This window comes from Delphinapterus leucas, chromosome 16 (genome assembly GCF_059928025.1).
Source record: "Delphinapterus leucas isolate spDelLeu-1000000601 "Yukka" chromosome 16, BTC_Dleu_Yukka2, whole genome shotgun sequence".
NCBI lineage: Eukaryota > Metazoa > Chordata > Mammalia > Artiodactyla > Monodontidae > Delphinapterus > Delphinapterus leucas.
Genome location: NC_143144.1, coordinates 87,142,586 through 87,161,093, shown reverse-complemented (window position 1 = coordinate 87,161,093; position 18,508 = coordinate 87,142,586). Strand labels below are relative to the sequence as shown.

General features: G+C 40.0%; 2 protein-coding genes across 2 annotated transcripts; both read right to left on the bottom strand.

Moving 5' to 3' along the window:
- Positions 1 to 232: 232 nt before the first annotated feature.
- LOC111172150 (uncharacterized) lies at positions 233 to 5,855 on the bottom strand. Its single transcript, XM_022568350.3, has 2 exons — positions 5,750 to 5,855; positions 233 to 2,483 (listed from the first exon to the last, which is right to left on the bottom strand). Exon 2 carries the CDS (start codon positions 1,807 to 1,809, stop codon positions 856 to 858), a length of 954 nt encoding a protein of 317 aa, XP_022424058.1. The 5' UTR covers positions 1,810 to 2,483; positions 5,750 to 5,855; the 3' UTR covers positions 233 to 855.
- Positions 2,496 to 16,700, bottom strand: LOC149747355 (zinc finger protein OBI1-like). The gene is given in 5 exon segments (XM_089898406.1): positions 2,496 to 5,494; positions 5,750 to 5,876; positions 15,902 to 15,995; positions 16,215 to 16,277; positions 16,610 to 16,700. Coding segments are annotated over 5 exon segments (558 nt in total). The 5' UTR covers positions 16,612 to 16,700; the 3' UTR covers positions 2,496 to 5,222.
- Positions 16,701 to 18,508: the final 1,808 nt, after the last annotated feature.

Genomic DNA, 18,508 nt, shown 5'->3' with positions numbered 1-18,508 from the left:
GGGCCTTGCAACTTCTCTGAATATGAAAAGGCAGAAGTGGCACTGCGCTGGTACCAGGAGTAGCTCTGCCAAATGTTCCTTTGGAGGCAAAATCATCCCCATTAGAGAATGACTGGTCTACAGTCTTAAATTTTTCAATACATTAATATTTCTATCTGAAAAATTTCATTCACATTACCTAAGCTGATAGTTTTCTTTTCATTAGAAATTCTCTGATGTACATAAAGTTGTTTTATTGAAAACTCTGACACATTAAAGATATTTATAAGGCTTTACTTTATTCTCAGTGTTCAATGAGCTGTCTCTGCCTGATAAAGGCATTCCTACATTTCTTGCATTCTTTGTCTCTTCATATGACTTGATTTTTCCATCAATTGACTGGGGATGAAAGATGACACCACAAGGAATTGTGTTGAATTTTCTACACAATTTGTGTGAATTTTCTACACAAGGACTGGTAACTTCTCACAGAAGTCTGTCTCAAATTCATAAAATGAACTGGCCACAATGGACTGGTAGTGTTGTAAATAGATTACACATGGGAGGGCCCAACAGTGAATATTTATTTCTCACTCAGATAAAGCACAAATGAACATTTTTCTTGGTAGAGTTGGGAAAATTTCTGCTCTCCATAATCATAATCAATTTTTTCTGTCTTAAGTCATGGTTGCCATCTCCACCCAGTGGCTCCCAAGGCAAACTGGGGTGGGGGTGTGGGGAGCAGATTTGCACTTCAGAATCACAGGGCATAAAAAGTCAGCAGGAATGCATGGAATGTTTTTGGTTTTTTTCTTCTGACCTGGCCTGGAATTAATGTTTATTGCTTGTGTTCAAATTCTCCTGGCCACAGCTCAGCTATATGGTCCCACCCACAGTAAAGGAAGGCTGAGAAATGCAGGCTAACTGTGTGCCCCAAAGAAAAAGAAAGTGAGTTTGGGTGTACAGACAGCCAGTCTCTGCCATACATGATTTCTCCTCTGTGTGAGTCCTCTGATGTTTGCTGAGGTGTGATTTCTGGCAAAAGGTTTTTCCACATTCATTACATTCATAGGGCTTCTCTCCTGTGTGAGTTCTTTGATGTACAGTGAGGGCTGACTTCTGGAAGAAAGTTTTCCTACATTCTTTACATCCATAGGGCTTCTCTCCTGTGTGTGTTCTCTGATGTCTATTGAGGGTTGACTTTTCACAAAAGGTTTTCTGACATTCGTCACATTTATAAGGTTTCTCACCTGTGTGAGTTCTCTGGTGTACAGTGAGTTGTGACTTCTGGTAGAAAGTTTTACCACATTCTTTACATTCATAGGGTTTCTCACCTGTGTGAAGTCTCAGATGTACAGTGAGTTTTGGCTTCACACAGAAGGATTTCCCACATTCATTACATTTATAAGGTTTATCTCTTGTGTGAGTTCTCTGATGTACAGTGAGGGCTGGCCGGTGTCCAAAGGATTTCCCACATTCTTTACATGCATAAGGTCTCTCTCCTGTGTGAGTTCTCTGATGTGCAGTGAGTACTGACTTCTTATGGAAGGTTTTACCACAATCATTGCATTCATGAGGTCTCTCCCTATTGTGAATCCTTTGATGAACAGTGAGGGCTGAATTCTGGCAGAATGATTTCCCAAATTCATTACATTCATAGGGCTTTCCCCCAGTGTGGATTCTCTGATGAACAGTATGGCCTGATTTATGGCAGAAGGATTTCTCACGTTCAACACGTGCACAGGGTTTCTCTCCAGTGTGTACTTTCTGATGTTTAGTGAGATTAGACTTTTTATAGAACGTTTTACCACATACATCACATTCAAACATTTTCTCTAACTGAATTCTCTGAAGCTGAGTGGGATGTAATTTCTGGCAGAAATTATTCCCAGTTTGATTACATTTATGCTGTTGCTCCTAGAGATCAGCTCTGTGAAGATTCAACTGTGTTGGTTTCTTACAAAAGGTATTCCCCCATTTGTTACATCTATAGTGATTCTCCCCTATGTGAGTTCTCTCTTGGGCAATGAGAGCTGACTTACCACAGGCCTTCCAATATTTCTTATATTTGTAAGCCATCTCACCCATACGAACCATCCTATGTGTACAGAATATTGCTTCCTTGATGAAGTCTCTCCCTTGTCTGTTACATTCAAAAGGTTGCTGCAGAGTTTGATTCTTCTTCTTATGCCTAGGGTACTCAGCATATCTGAGGGATTTCCCAGTTCTATTACTATCCTCCGGTTTCTCTCCAGCATGCATCTCATCAGGCTCACTAGGAAGAAACGTGTTCTTACACATATTCAACATTTCTGGCTTCATTTCTGAATAGTTACCATCATTTATAATCAGTTTTGAAATATGAATTGGGCTCAAATTAAATGTTTTTCCTAAGTCAGCTGTCCCCTTAGTTGACGTTTCATTGCTGGTGATTACAACTTGCCACAAACGTCTACCGTGATTTTCCTGGCTGGTCTCAATCATGTCATCCACAATCTGGACATCTAAAAGGAGATAAACATAATTACAGGTCATACCTTTGAATCACATATAAGTATTTCCTATGGAATGGTTTGTAAAGGTAAAGAAGTTTCTTTTCATCCTAGCAGGATATGATTCTTTAAAAAATCAATAACGGGGGACTTCTCTGGTGGCACAATGGTTAAGAATCAGCCTGCCAATGCAGGGGATACAGGTTCAAGGCCTGGTCCTGGAAGATCCCACGTGCCGCAGAGCAACTAAGATCCTACATGCTGTGCACCCCAACTACTGAGCCTGTGTTCTAGAGCCTGCGTGCCACAGCTACGAAGCTCACATGCCTAGAGCCCGTGCTCTACGACAAAGAGAAGCCACCACAGTGAGAAGCCCACGCACCACAACGAAGAGTAGCCCCCGCTCGCCACAACTAGAGAAAGCCCGCGCTCAGCAACAAAGACCCGACGCAGCCAAAAATAAATAAATAAATATTTTTAAAAATCAATAATGGGTACTGATTTTATGTGATTTTTCTCCCTAATGAATTAATGTAAGAACCTTCATTGATAGGTTTTCTAATGTCAAATCATTGGGTTTTTTGTTTTTGTTTGGTTTTGCTTAAGTTTTTTTCTTTTCTTTTAAATTCTTTTCAATGAGGAAGTATTAGGTCAAAATATTTACTTACTGTCTAAATGTAGATTTCAGCTGACAGCTTTTCATCTACCATTGGTTTTCCATTCATTATCTCTACCTTTCTTCTTATAATTGTGGGTAACTTGTGCTAGCCCTTTTCTGATAGCTCAGCTTTGAAGATGGCATGATTTTCCTGGATAAGTTACTTACAGGATATGGGAGAGGGCCACTTGTCTGTCACCTAAACAAGAATACTGCTTAGAGAGAAGAACTTTACACCTATGTTTGTTTAGTTTTTACTTCTCCCTGGGGAACACCTATAGGCACCTGTGGGTTTTTCAAAGGCTTAATTTTTTTTTCCATGCTAGACAAGGGAGCTTTCTGCAAATTCCTAACTTAACACTATACCCTTGGCTTCTCAGAACCCTAACAAGTTCACGAAACTCTAATTCATCACTTTGTGAAACTCCTCCCTGCTGGTCTGAAGGATTTAGGTTCTGCAACCCAGCATGTGCCCACCATCTTCGAAAAGCTTTCTCTGGGTGCTTCTGAGACCAACAGCCAAGGCATTTTCACCTCACTTCATGGTGCGAGTGACTCTACTTGATAATTCACTGCTTCTGAAGATATTAACTTTACTGTACTTTACAGTTTCAGCTGTCCCTTAGTTGTATTGAAACTGGCGTCCCATGTATACTTCTCATTCTTTTTTTTAAAAAAAAAAAAAACAATGATCTTCACAAGAGAAAGTAAAAAAAATCTTAATTTCAAACTCCACTCCCAAAGTATGAAATTCTTGGTTTCACTGGCCTTGGACCCATAGTCTCTAGTTTATCCTCCCGTGTCACAGGCCACCGCTTTCCACGGTGAACAGTTTTCTGGGTCCTTCTCAGCCTCATGGTTTCTGATGTAGTGATTCATGAGACCTGTACCTGGACCACTTCTCTCATGGTCTTAATAGGTGCATAGGCCACCTCCTCTACTCCTACCAGTCTTGAGTTAATGATTTCCTAATTTGCATCTCCAGCAGTGATGTCCATCTTCTACTCCAGATTTTACATGCATGCATATGTTCCATGTCAAAATGGAATACAGTCATCTCAAACGTAAGCTCTACCAACACAAACACTTAATCTCCCCTAAATGTGCCTTCTTAACACCCTTCTGGAAACACCATACTCTTATTATCCTCTCTCTCATCCTTGTTTAACACTTTTGTGGCTCTGATTTCACTACTAAACATGTACATTTGTTTCATTTTTCTCTTTCAACAAAATATAAGCTCTATATAAAAAGGACATTTCGGGACTTCCCTGGTGGCACAGTGGTTAAGAATCCACCTGCCAATGCAGCAGACACGGGTTCGATCCCTGGTCCAGGGAGATCCCACATGCCGCAGAGCAAGTAAGCCCATGTGCCACAGCTACTGAGCCTGCACTCTAGAGCCCGTGAGCCACAACTACTGAAGCCTGTGCACCTAGAGCCTGTGCTCCGCAACAAGAGAAGCCATAGCAATGAGAAGCCTGTGCACCGCAACGAAAAGTAGCCCCCGCTCACCACAACTAGAGAAAGCCCATGTGCAGCAACAAAGACCCAATGCAACCAGAAATAAAAATAAATTAATTTTAAAAAGGACATTTCTTTGATTACTGCTGTTATCCACACATTTACAAAATTTACCAGTGTGTAAAACTTCCCAATTAACATGTTAAAAGAATAAATGAATGTACGACTAAATGCCCAAAAGAAAACAGTCTCTGAGAATGAACAAAAAGGAGGCCTATTGGGACTTCCCTGGTGGTCCAGTGGTTTAAGAATCCTTCTTGCAATGCAGGGGACGCCAGTTCAATTCCTGGTCAGGGAACTAAGATCCCACATGCTGTGGGGCAACTAAGCCTGTGCGCCTCACCTAGAGAGAAGCCCGGGCACCACAACAAATTGAAGATCCCACGTGCTGCAACTAAGATGCGACGCAGCCAAAAAATAAATAAATATTTTTAAAAAACCAAAAAAGGCGGCCTACTGAGAATCTAGGGACAGTGACTAACCAAGAAAAAATTCCAAGAGGAGGCAGGTGGGCACCGGTTTTTGGTAAGTCTAAGAAAATAGTCAGCAATTAACAAAAAGGGGGAGGTTTACATGTGAGAGCCATATCTGGAGACTGAATAATGCATGAGTCTGATACATGCAGACTGAAGTCTGTCCCAAGGTATGAACTTGGAGAAAACAACTGGTGAAAAAGAGCTCAGCACGGCCAACATCTGCTGTGCACTCGTCTTCCCAACCTCCCTGCTCAGTGTGCACTGACTGGCCCGGGAAACCCTGGTCTGGGGTTTTTCTTTTACAGTCCATGGTGCTGCTCCTTGCTCCAACTTGATGATCACCTCAGGCCTGGTAATGCAATGCCCTGTTGATGAGAAATACTGTAGGACTTTTGCCAAACTGTTTATGTTTCATGGGCTCTTGAAAAATGCCAACAGCACAGCCTCAAGAGTAGTGCAATGAAGGGTCAATCTGAACCTCTGACTGGGGGGGTGAACACACGTTCTTCCTGGCCCAGAATCTTAAACCTAAGTAGCATTTCATTTCACAAACAACTGTACATTTACCAATGAAGAAAAACGTGCTTGCACTTGGCAGTTACTAGTGGAGTTTTGCTCACCCAGTGACACCAGGCTACTGTAGTTCTCCAGCATGACATCCCTGTATAGGGTCCTCTGAGCATCATCCAGGTCCTGTCACTCCTCCCAGGTGAAGTTCACAGCCACATCCTCAAATGACACCAACCCCTGTAATGGTACATTTTTCCTCAATTCAAGGCATCAGCCTGGGTCAAAAGAACAGGAAGTCTAGGAATTCATTCTTATGTGTGTGTTTTATCTTACACAGGATATACCATACCATGCTTTGTACTCTATATTGTGGGATAAAGAGAAATCATCATAGAAATACCCTACGTCTGTGTTAATTTAGTAGTTCTTCAAAGTACCATCATAGTTTCCCTTATAAATCTGGAATGGTCCTCATTGCCAAAGATACAAGGAACATATGAGCTGGTATGGAGACATAAGTACAAACACTTACCTGGAATAATGTGTTAGATGAACCAGGTTACACACATATTTAAGGTAGCCTGGGGTATCAAGGGAGAAAAAGAATAGTTGTACTTTGTACTGTCAGGTTGCACTTCACTGAAGAGCTAAACATGTCAGCTGTTCAGTGTGAACCACATGTTCTCATGAATATGAGGCAAGAGCTGAAGTCAAGTTGAGAGGCATAAAGAACAGATGCCACTTTAATAGAAGTACAAGCAGCACCACATCCAGGTGGGTGCTCCTGGGCTGAGATAAGAGATAAAGACAGTAAAGGTATTCAAGGAACTGATTATAAAGTTACCCTGCATTTAAATATATGACCTAACTCCATCAATAAAAAACCTTACGTGCTCACCATTTTTTTTTAAAAGTATGTACACATGCATCGTAGAATTTTCTTCTTATTACCTAAGGAATTGCTTATGTCTACCCAAGAGTGAACATGACCCACTTCCTAAACAACAGGGAGTGAATAATGAGGGGCTGCTAACGAGAGGTAAGCTACATAACCAGATGTGCCCTTTAACAGTCATCATCCAGCAGGAGAATGGAGAAGGGCTTAAGGGAGAATCAGAGGAGAAAAAACCAGAGGGAGAAATGACCAACTATACTAGGTAACAGAGGTAACAGAGGAAGATGAATACAGAACAGGGGACTAATTCCAAAACAGAAAAAAAGAAAAAGAATTTGGTACTCATTTGCTCTGAGAAGGTGAAGGGAAAGTTTTACTACCAGGCTGTCTGCACAACAAGCTGGTAGATACTAGCGCTATAAACTGATATTGGGATAAGGACAAAGAATAGGATTTGCAGAACGGACACAGATCTTGGACACAGCATGTTTGAAGTTTGAAATTTCTGTGGTCAAATATGTGAAGATGTGCAACTGGCAAATGGATATATGCTCTTGAGCTCAGGAGAGAGATACAAGATGAAGAAAAGGATTTAGGAAACAGCAATATTTTAGTGGTAGCTGAAGCCGGCAGAGTGAATAAAATTGCTCAAAGAGAACATAAGAGATTGAAAGGAGAAAATGAACAAGTATGGTGTTTTAGGAAACACTGATATTTACTGACAGAGAAAGAAAAACAGACCATGACAATGGAGAAGAAATTTTTAATTATTCTAGGAATAGAGAAAGCCTCAATATTAAGAAATCTATTAATACAACTCATCATATTTGTAGTTCAGTGGAGAAAATTCTAGATGCTAAGTAGACATCTATAAAAATACCCTCTCATTTGTAATAAAAAAAACTTAAAAGACGATTCACGGGATTTTTCCTTAACATGATAAACGTGTATGTCTTAGCCACAAGTGGAAGCCAGCATCACACTTATGGGGAAACATGCAGTTCATCACCATAGTTATTAACACTGTACTAGTAGTGTCAGTCAACACAATTAAAGAGAGAAAAACAGCACTGAAAATGATGATGGTTTCCATATAATTCATACTTGGAAAACTGAAGAGAATCACATGACATCCAAGTACTCCACATAGGAAGATTTAATAAGTTAGTAGCTTATATAACTAATATAAGGCTTTTATATAGACCTTCATATACATGATACTCACACAACCACAATAACAAGAAGACAAAACACCTAGCAATACATTTAACAAAATAATGTACAAAATTTATGAGGCGGGGAAAAAACCCTGAAGGATACAAAAAGAACTAAACAAATGAAAAGACACACCATGTTCACGGATGTGAATGAGTAGCACACATCATGGCAAGCTGATTTAAAAGTTCTGTGGAAAATTAAGAATAAACATGTGGTAGGTTATATTTCTGTCCAGCTAAATTCAGTGCCATAGACTGGGTGGCTTAAACAACAGAAAACTCTTTTCTTACAATTCTAGAGGCAGGGAAGTCTAAGATCAAGGTGCCAGCCAATTCATTTCCTGGTAAGAGCTCCATTCCTAGCTTGCAGATGGCTGTGTTTCTGCTGAGTCCATATATGGCAGGGAGGGAGGGAGAAGGAAGGAAAAGATCTCTCTCTTCCTTTTCTTATAGGGCCACTAATTCTATTGGAGTAACGGCCCCACCCTACGACCTCATTTAAACTTGATTAAATGCATTGGGAGTTAAGGCTACAGCATATATATTTGGGGGGAATATAATTCAGTTCATAGCACTCCTTGCAGTGCCTTTCTCTGTAAAAGGATGTATATATCCCCTTGCGCTGGAACTCACATATAAACAGGTTTGTAATTCCCCACCTGTCTTGCTTTGACCACTGACATGTGAATGGAAGCATTACTCCTAAACAGAACCTATTTAAGAGTCACACAATGATCACCGTATTTCCCCTTTACCATGTTCATCCTCAGCAATATGACAGAAAGAAATACTCCTCTGTCTGGGATGCTGCATGATGCTGAAAGGAGCAAAACTAAAGCTGACCCATGAAGGACAGGTAATAGCACTGAGAAAGAAACCTTTCTTCCTGACCGAACTGGTAACTGAACTGGCACCAAACCAAACAGAAACAAACACCAACAATGGCAACAAGTAGTGCAAAGAAACTGTGAGGATGGTGTTACAATGGACCATGGTGTTACTTGAGATAACTGGTAGTTATATACTTACTGTTACTTAAGCCACATGAGTCGTACTTCTTAAATCAAATAATGTTTACCTCATGGACTTAAAATCTTAGAAAAAGAGGCAGGAAATCAAAATGTGAGTAGTAAATCTCAACTACTAGTCACCGCTTCTGACAAAGCAATATAGGAAAATGATGAGCTAAGGGGAGGAAAGAAAAAACAGATTGCAAGGAGGGATGAAAGAAAATAAGCAGAAGCTAGAAATTTGGGGTCTTGTGGAGTAGGAAAACTCTCAAAACATTTCTTTACCTTTTATTGTGTTAAGGCAGAAAAAGTTGCCTCTTTCAGTTCTTACAGAAAAAAATACAATGAGAAATACTTTAGGAATCAAAAGTAATTATACTGAACTGTATGACAAGTAACAAATGAAGAATATAACTATGACAGTCACTGTTAAAACTTAAGAATGGCTTGAGCTGGCCCACAATAAATCCCTTCTGCTGCACAAAATGGCAAAGACTAAGGATGAAATACTTAAGAAAAAAACAAAAGCTTACAGTCTAAAAAATATATAGATACATGAATACCAAAAACAAAGAAAGGTATGTCTCAAAAAGCTCAAACTGGCTGAAATCAAAGATATAAACCCAACTATATTTTTTAGGGTTGTACTGTCAAAAACCAACCAAACTGAACTAAAAAGTACTGACAGTTTAAGATTTAAAGAGGCTGCTTGAGACTATCGACAAGAGGCATATCAAAAAAAGCAGCCCAGCCACTGAGGAAGGCATATTTATTTTTTTATTAGTTTTTAATTTTATACCTAATCTTACATTATTCCACTTTTATTGAAGTATAATTGACAAATAAAATTATATATATTTAAAGTGTATAACCTGCCGATTTGATAAATGTATGCATTATGACCTGATTACTACAATCAAGTTACTTAACACACCCATCACCTCACCGTTACCCTCTTTGTGTGTATGTGTGAGAACACTTAAGATCAATTCTCATGGCAAATTGCAACTAAACAATAAATTATAAACTATGGTCTTATAGTCACCATATTGTACATTAGTTCCTCATAATTTATTCATCTTATAATTAGAAGTTTGTACCCTTTCACCAACCTTTACCATTTCCCCCATCCCGACAACCACCTAATGTTCTAATGTTTTCATGAACTCAACTTTTTAAATTTTTCCTTCCACAGTTAAGTGATACCGTAAAGTAGCCTTTCACTGTTTGGCTTATTTCACTTAGCATAATGCCCTCAGGTTGATCTATGTTGCTGCAAATGGCAGAATCTTTCTTTTTAATGGATAAATAACATTCCCCTAGATATATATACCACATTTGCTTTATCCATTCATCTGATGACTGACACTTAGGTTATTTCTGTATCTTGGCTGTTGTAACACTGCAAGAAACACGGGTGTTAAGATACTTCTTTGAGATACTGATTTCATTTCCATCAGAAATATTCCCAGAAGCAGATTTCCTGGATCACACAGTTCTATTTTTAAGGTTTCTTATTGTTTCTTTCTTCCTATCTATCTATTTATCTATCATCTATTTGGCTGCGCTGGGTCTTAGTTGCAGCACGCGGGATCTTTGTTGCCGTGTGCAGGATCTTCACTGTGGCATGCGGGATCTTTAGTTGTGGCATGTGGGATCTAGCTCCCTGACCAGGGATTGAACCTGGGCCCCCTGCATTGAGAGCACGGAGTATGAGCCACTGGACCACTAAGGAAGTCCCTATTTTTAAGTTTTGAGAAAACCTCATATTGTCTTCTAAAATGGCTGTATAAATTCCCACCCTAGCGTAAAAGGTTTCCTTTTAACTACATCCTCACCAACACTTGTGATCTCTTGTCTTTTGGATACTAGCATTAAACAGGGGTGAGGTGATATCTCATTGTGGTTTTGATTTGCATTTTCCCAATGATTACTGACATTGAGCACCTTTTCATGTACATGTTGGACATCTGTATGTTTTCTTTGGAAAAATGTTTATTCAGGTCCTTTGCCCATTCTTGACTTGGTTATTTTTTCCTATGAGTTGTAATGAATGCCTTACATTTTGGATATTAACCTCTTATCATATATGACTTGCAAATTTTTCTCATCTCACGGGTTCCCTTCTCATTTGGTTGAGTGTTTTCTTTGCTGTACAAAAGCTTTTTAGTATGATGTAGTCCTACTTGTTATTTTTGCTTTTGTTTCTTGTGCATCTGGTGCCATATCCAAAAAAATATTGCCAAGTCTAATGTAGAAGCTTTTTTCTGTTAGGAGTTTTATGGTTTCAGGTTTTACATATAAGTCCTGAAGTGTCTTGACTGATACAAATATCTTTGTTTGACCTGATAGCTTTGGGTCACACAGATATCCTATGCTAAAAATGTGATTAATGGTGGGAGGCCTTGTTATCAGCACATTTTATGAGCTCAGTCTATGGAGGGACTAGAGATTAAGGTCAGCCACACAGATGGTCAACCAGGTCTACATGACAGAGCCCCAATGGAAGCTGGATATCAAGGCTCAAGTAAGCTTCCCTGTTTCTCCACATTCCACGCACACTGTCAAACCCTGTTGCTGCGAGAAAAAGGCACCGTCCACGTGGCTCCACTGGCAGGTTTTTGGAACCTTGCACATGAAGACTCCTGGACCCTGCTTTATGTGCCTGATCCCTTAACTGATTTTAATCTGCATCCTTTCACTGTACAAAACCATAAACATGAGTACAACAGCTCTTTTTTTAAATTTATTTACTCATTTATTTAATTTTTGGCTGCACTGGGTCTTCGCTGCTGCACGGGGGTTTTCTCTAGTTGCTGAGAGCGGGGGCTACTCTTTGTTGCGGTGCACGGGCTTCTCATTGCAGTGGCTTCTCTTGTTGCGGAGCACAGGCTTCAGTAGTTGTGGCTCGTGGGCTCTAGAGCGCAGGCTCAGTAGTTGTGGAGCATGGGCTTAGTTGCTCGGCGGCATGTGGGATCTTCCCGGGCCAGGACTCGAACCCATGTCCCCCGCATCGGCAGGTGGACTCTTAACCACTGCGCCACCAGGGAAGCCCACAACGGCTTTTCTGAGTTCTGTTGAGTCCTGCTAGTGAATTACTGAACCTGAGGGTGATCATGGGGATGGTAAAGGGCATGAGGGAGCTCTGGGGACCAGACTTTGGACAAGCAAGAAACATCAGGTAACTAACTAGAACAAGGACCACGATAATCAAATTGCCTAAAATCTGAAGAAAAATGTATCAGATAGAAATCTGGGTATATATAAAGGAATAAAGAGCACTCGAAATGGTAAATATATTAATAAATATATAATATATATTGTATTATGTAATATATATTGTATAATATATTATGATATAATATTATATTATTTTTATGTTCAAACTCCTTTAAAGGTAATTGACCATATGAAGCAAAATAAGAATGCATGTGGGGGACTTCCCTAGTGGCGCAGTACTTAAAAATCTGCCTGCCAGTCAGGGGACACAGGTTCGATCCCTGGTCCGGGAAGATCCCACATGCCATGGAACAACTAAGCCCATGCACCACAACTACTGAGCCTGTGCTCTAGAGCCCGCAAGCCACAACTACTGAGCTCACAGACCACAACTACTGAAGACTGCATGCCCTAGGGCCTGTGTGCTGCAACTACTGAGCCCATGTGCTGCAACTACTGAAGCCCGCGCACCTAGAGCCCAGGCTCTGCAACAAGAGAAGCCACTGTTCTGAGAAGCCTGTGCACCACAATGAAGGGTAGACCCCGCTCACTGCAACTAGAGAAAGCCGGTGCGCAGCAATGAAGACCCAGCGCAGCCAAAACAAAAGAATGCATGTGGGAGTAAAAGGTATGCCAACGATATCACAGAAGCTGGGAGGAGAAAACTTTTGAAGTATACTGTTTTAAGGTTCTTATATAAATGGTATCTTATTTTAAAGTAGACTATGATAAATTAAAGATGAATAGCACAAACCTTACAGTAAGTGCTTAAAAAAGGTGTAATAAGCCAAAAAACGAGCTCACAGGTCACACAAAAATAGGTAGTAGCCACATCTGACCTGTATGCCATAATTTACTGCCCCTTGTCTTGGATGAATTATTCCCATGGAAGAAAGAACTGAGTTGGGGTAGTAATAAGATTGGGAGACTTCAGAGAGCTGACCAATAGTCCAGTGGAGAGAAAATGACCCTGTGATAAAGACAGGCCAGATAAACTAGTGAAGACAGATTTAAAAATATAAACATCATAAATGTAGCATGGCTTGTACGTTAATGGCAAAGTAGCTTGACCAGACTAACAATGTGCAGGAAACTATTATAAAAGCTGGACAAAATTTATAACACAATCGCCTAAAGGCACTGGAGAACAACGAACAGTAGGCAGAAACTAGATTTGAATAATCCATTAAAGGACAAACTACTTTGCAAGTTTATGGCATTTTACCAGAGGGCAATCTTCAATCTGCAAATAGATCAAGAAACTGAAAGCTGAAGCTTTACTGGCTTAGGTGTCAGAGGGCATAGTTCAGGGCTGCCAACAAAACTGGAAAACTCAGTGGGGGTTGGGGGGTAGCCCTCGGAGAGAAGCAGCAAAAGAACATAATGTACCACATTTCCACACAAAACCAACCACAGTTGTTGGCTGACTGCTAAACTACACATATGTGGAAGACCTCAGAGGGCCCAACAAGAAAGCAGCCTCTCAAAGCTGAAGGAAACGAATGAAGAGTCAGCTGCTGGTCACTATAAGAAATGAAGTTTAGAATTTGAATCCAGCCAAGTTAACTGCCTTGTAGAACAAAATCACTCTTCAGAGAAATATAACAGGATCCAAAAACTCTTGCAACATATGATTTACAATGTTTAGTACATAATTCAGAATCTCAACACATGTAAAGTAAGAGGAAAATGTGACTCATATTCAAGAAGAAAAACAAAAAACGACCATAAACAATCACTAGAAACTAATCCCAAGGTATCCCAGGTGCTGCACGTAGCAGAAACATAGTTAACCCATCCATAAATACATTCAAGTACTTAAAGGAAGATAAAAAATAATGTATTGGTGGGGGGGCGGGGCAATATCAGTACAGAAAAACAAACTAGAAAAACAATTAAATGGAAATTGCAGAGCTACATACTACAGTAACAAAAATGAAAAACTTTCTGATGAGCTGAACATCGCATTGGAAACAGCAAAAGAAAGCCAATGAACTTAAAGATAGATCAGTAGATATTTTCTTATCTTTTTGAGAGAAAAAACTGAAAAAAAAATGAAAAGAGGCTAAGAAACAATTTAGAAAACAGTCTAACATATATGTAATTGTAGCACCAGACAGAAAGGAGAGAGAAAGAATGAACATAATATGTATTTTTAGAAACAGTGGCTAAAACCTTCCCAAATTTTGTGAAAGAAACGAATTTACAGATTGAAGCAGCTCAATGACCCATGATCAGCTTAGATTCAAAGAAAACTACTCTAGGGACTTCCCTGGTGGCACAGTGGTTAAGAATCCGCCTGCCAACGCAGGGGACATGGGTTTGAGCCCTGGTCCAGGAAGATCCCACATGCTGCAGAGCAACTAAGCCCATACGCCACAACTACTGAGTCCGTGTGCCACAACTACTGAAGTCCACGCGCCTAGAGCCCGTGCTCCACAACAAGAGAAGCTGCTGCAATGAGAAGCCCGCGCACAACGAAGAGCAGCCCCCACTCGCCGCAACTAGAGAAAGCCCACGTGCAGCAACAAAGACCCAACACAGCCAAAAATAAATTAATTAATTTATAAAAAAAGAAAAGGAAACTACTCTAGGCACACCAGTCACACTGCCAGTATCCAAAGGTAAAGAGAAGATCTCGAAAGCAGCCAAAGGAAAAGATCCCACTCAGGTACATCTGCACATGAATAATAGATGACTTCTCATTATGCTGAATGGAAACATCCTTCAAGCTGTAATTCTACCCAGTGAGACTATGCTAAAAATAAAGATGAAATAAAGACAGTTTCAGATAAAGATAAACTAAGCTAATTCATCATCAGAAGATAGCACTAAAAATGATAACGGACATTCTCCAGGATGAAAGAAAAAGATACCAGACGTTAACCTGAATCCACAGGAAAGAATCAGGATCACTGGAAATGGTAAATGTGTGGGTAAATATAAAGGATTATATATATATATATTTTTTTTTTCTTCTCTTAATTCCTTTAAAATAGATATGATTGTTTTAAGAAAAATTATAATAACATACAGGAGACTCATAATGTATGTAGACTCAATATGTAAATACACATGTATAAAAACAAAAGTACAAATGATAGGGGTTGTAAATGGAATACTACTACTCAAAGGTCTCTACATTTTATGTGAAGTAATGCACTGCTCCTCTAGTATATTCTGATAAAGACTCATATTGTAAGCCTTACAGTAACCAATAAAAAAGCAGTGGAATGAAGTGCAGTGTATTAATTTGACAGGGCTGCCATAACAAAGTAGCAAAATGGTAGAGCCACTCTAGAAGACAGTTTGGTACTGTCTTCAAAATTAAACACACACTTTTAACACATGATCCAGCAAGTGCACTTCTGGTATTTATTCAAAGGAACTGAAAACGTATGTCCACATAAAACCAGTACACGGATGTTTGCAATAGCTTTATTCATCAACTGCCAAACTTGGAAGCAACCAAAATGTCCTTCCGTAAATGAGTGGATAAACTGTGGTACAACCAGGAAATGCAGTATTACTCAGTGCTAAAAATAAATGAGCTATCAAGCCATGAAAAGACACAGAGGAAACTTAAAAGCACGTTAACAAGTGAAAGAAGCCAATCTAAAAAACCTACATAACATGGTTCTAACTATATGACATTCTCTAATAGGCAAAACTATGCAGACAGTAAAAATACCAGTGGTTGCCAAGGGCTACGGACTACAGAAGGATATGAACAGAAGGAGCGCAGAGGATTCTCAGGGCAATAAAACCACTCTGTATGACTATAATGGTGAATACGTATCATTACACATTTGTCCAAACCCATAAAAAGTGCAGTACCAAGAGTGAATTATAATGTAAACCGAGGACTTTGGGTAATAATGATATGTTTGTGTAGGTTCATGAATTGTAACAAATGAATACCTGATACTGATAATGGGGAGGCAGCGCCTGGGGGCAGAGAGTATACTGGAAATCACTGTATCTTCTGCTCAATTTTGCTGGGAACCTAAAACTGCTATAAAAAAATAAAGGTCTATTTAAAAAATGTGCAAAAAGGATAAACAAATGGCCCATACGCACATAAAAACATGCTCAGCATTGCTAGTCATTAGAGAAAAGCAAATCAAAAGCACAGTGAGATATCATCTTATGCCCATTAGGATGGCTATTATTTAAAAAACAAAACAAAACAGGAAAGAACAAGTGTTGGCAAGAATATGAAGAAACTGGAAACCTTGTGCACTGCTGGTGGGAATGTAAAATAGTGCAGCCACCACGGAAGACAACATGGTGATTCCTGAAAAAATTAAATACAGAATTACAACGTGATCCTACAACTTTACTTCTGGGTGTATAAAAAACAAAGTAAAAGTGGGAACTAGAAAAGATATGTCTACACACATGGTCATAACAGCATTATCCTTTATAGCCTGAAGGTCGAAGTAACCCATAAAACCATTGATGGATTAATGGATAAGTAAAACGTGGACATACATATAATGGTAATATTATTGAGACTTCATAAGGAAGTGAATTTTACCATGCTACAACATGGATAAACCTTGAAGACACTACACTAGGTGAAATACGTCAGTCACTTAAGGACAGGCACTGCATGATTCCACTTACATGAGGTTCTCAGAGTCATCAACTTCATAGACACAGAGATTAGAGTGGTTGCTGCCAGGGGCTGGGGGAGGGGGGAATAGGGAGTTAGGGTTTAATGAGTAAAGTTTTTGTTTGTTTGTTTGTTTTTGGCTGCGTTGGGTCTTCAGTGCTGCGTGCGGGCTTTCCCTAGTTGCGGTGAGTGGTAGCTACTCTCTGTTGCGGTGCACGGGCTTCTCACTGCAGTGGCTTCTCCTGTTGCAGAGCACGGGAGATGGTGCTCAGGCCTCAGCAGTTGCAGCATGCGGGCTTCAGTAGTTATGGCGCATGGGCTTAGTTGCTCCGTGGCATGTGGGATCTTCCTGGACAAGGGATTGAACCCGTGTCTCCTGCACTGGCAGGCAGATTCCTAACCACTGCGCCACCAGGGAAGCCCCGAGTAAAGTTTTATCTGGGGAGGATGAATCTGGATATTCTTAGTGGTGATGGTTACACAACAGTGTGAATAAATTAATGCACTACGCGTACTGAGCTGTGCTCTTCAAAATGGTGGAATTGCCAACGTTAGCTTATGTATATTTTATCACAATAAAAAAAAGTAACCAACAATTAGGAGAGTTCTGCTCCACAGTCATAGTTATGAATAATGCACACATGCACTTCTCCCTATTCATTTTTAAGTGATTAACTGAAATAGCAGAAGAATTAAATAGTCTTTAACAGGGTTTGGAAAAAGGTCATTTTTGAACTAGCAATACACAATTATATCATAATAAAAGCGACAGAATCACTGACAAATTTATATAAATGGAAGTTAAAAATTACAAAAATCTGTAACCCTTGTTTTTAGACTTTGTGTAACTTTGTCCTGACCCTTGTTCAAAATAAGTCTGAACAACCCCTGAATCCTTCCTCCCACTGGACTCTAAGGCTGTCACCACACACGCTGCCAGCAGCACAGCTCAAGGGGAATCTAACAGATCGCAGCAAACACATCCTTCAGTTCTGCTAGGGATGACAATTCCAACGTAAAAAAGAAAGTTACTGCGTTCGTTGGTGAGCGACAATGCAGACATCAGACGAAATTAAAGGCACAAACAGAAGTAGCAGGACTTTACCTTAGATGAGATTAAAGCTGAGAGAGAGGGAGGGGTCCAGGAGAAATCCCATTTTGGTGGTTTGACTCACTGGCTCCATGAAAGTAGCATCATATGTATGGGAAGAAAGAAGAATGCGGTTTTCATTTTGGATTTGTTGAGCTTGTGATACCTTCTGGATAGCTACAAGAAAGCATTCAACAAGGAGCTGAACCTATGGTCTAAAGGTAGGGAAGAGGTCCAAGCTGGAGAGAAACAGGACTGTCAAATCACAGAGAGCCAAACAGGTCAAGGAGAACTGCAGCGTGTGAAGAATGGGGCCCAGGTTTGAACACCTGGATGAGCAACGCTCAGGAGCAGAAGAAAAAGACAGAAGAATTCGGGAATAAACCATCAGAGAGGCCACAGTAGAAGCTAATGGCCGAGAATTTCCAGGAGATCATGGACAGTAGCTTTAATATGGCAGAAGGTTCAAGTAAGGCAAAGACTACAACATATTCATTGAACCTAACTATAATTTAGGTTATTGGTGAGCTTGAGAAGAAATGAATTAAGACCATGTTGAGTAGGTTAAGCTGCAAAAGAGCAGTGGAAACATTTGCCAGAAAATATAGCCTTGAACAGTCTGCTATACAACCTGCATGCATAGACTAGCGGAGAGAGATGAGTTACTTAAAGGACCTGCAGTCAATTCAATCCTCCAGACATTCCACGTTTTATCCATGCATCAAGTAGGGCCTTCCAAAAGCTGTCTGGGACCACACTCTTTTAGCAACTCCAGAAAAACCTTATCAAGCAAGTTCTGCTTCAGCACTAGGTAAGTGTC

Coding starts and splice junctions, on each gene's coding strand:
- LOC111172150 (XM_022568350.3), bottom strand. CDS start 1,809: ATGTTTGAATGTGATGTATGTGGTAAAACGTTCTATAAAAAGTCTAAT.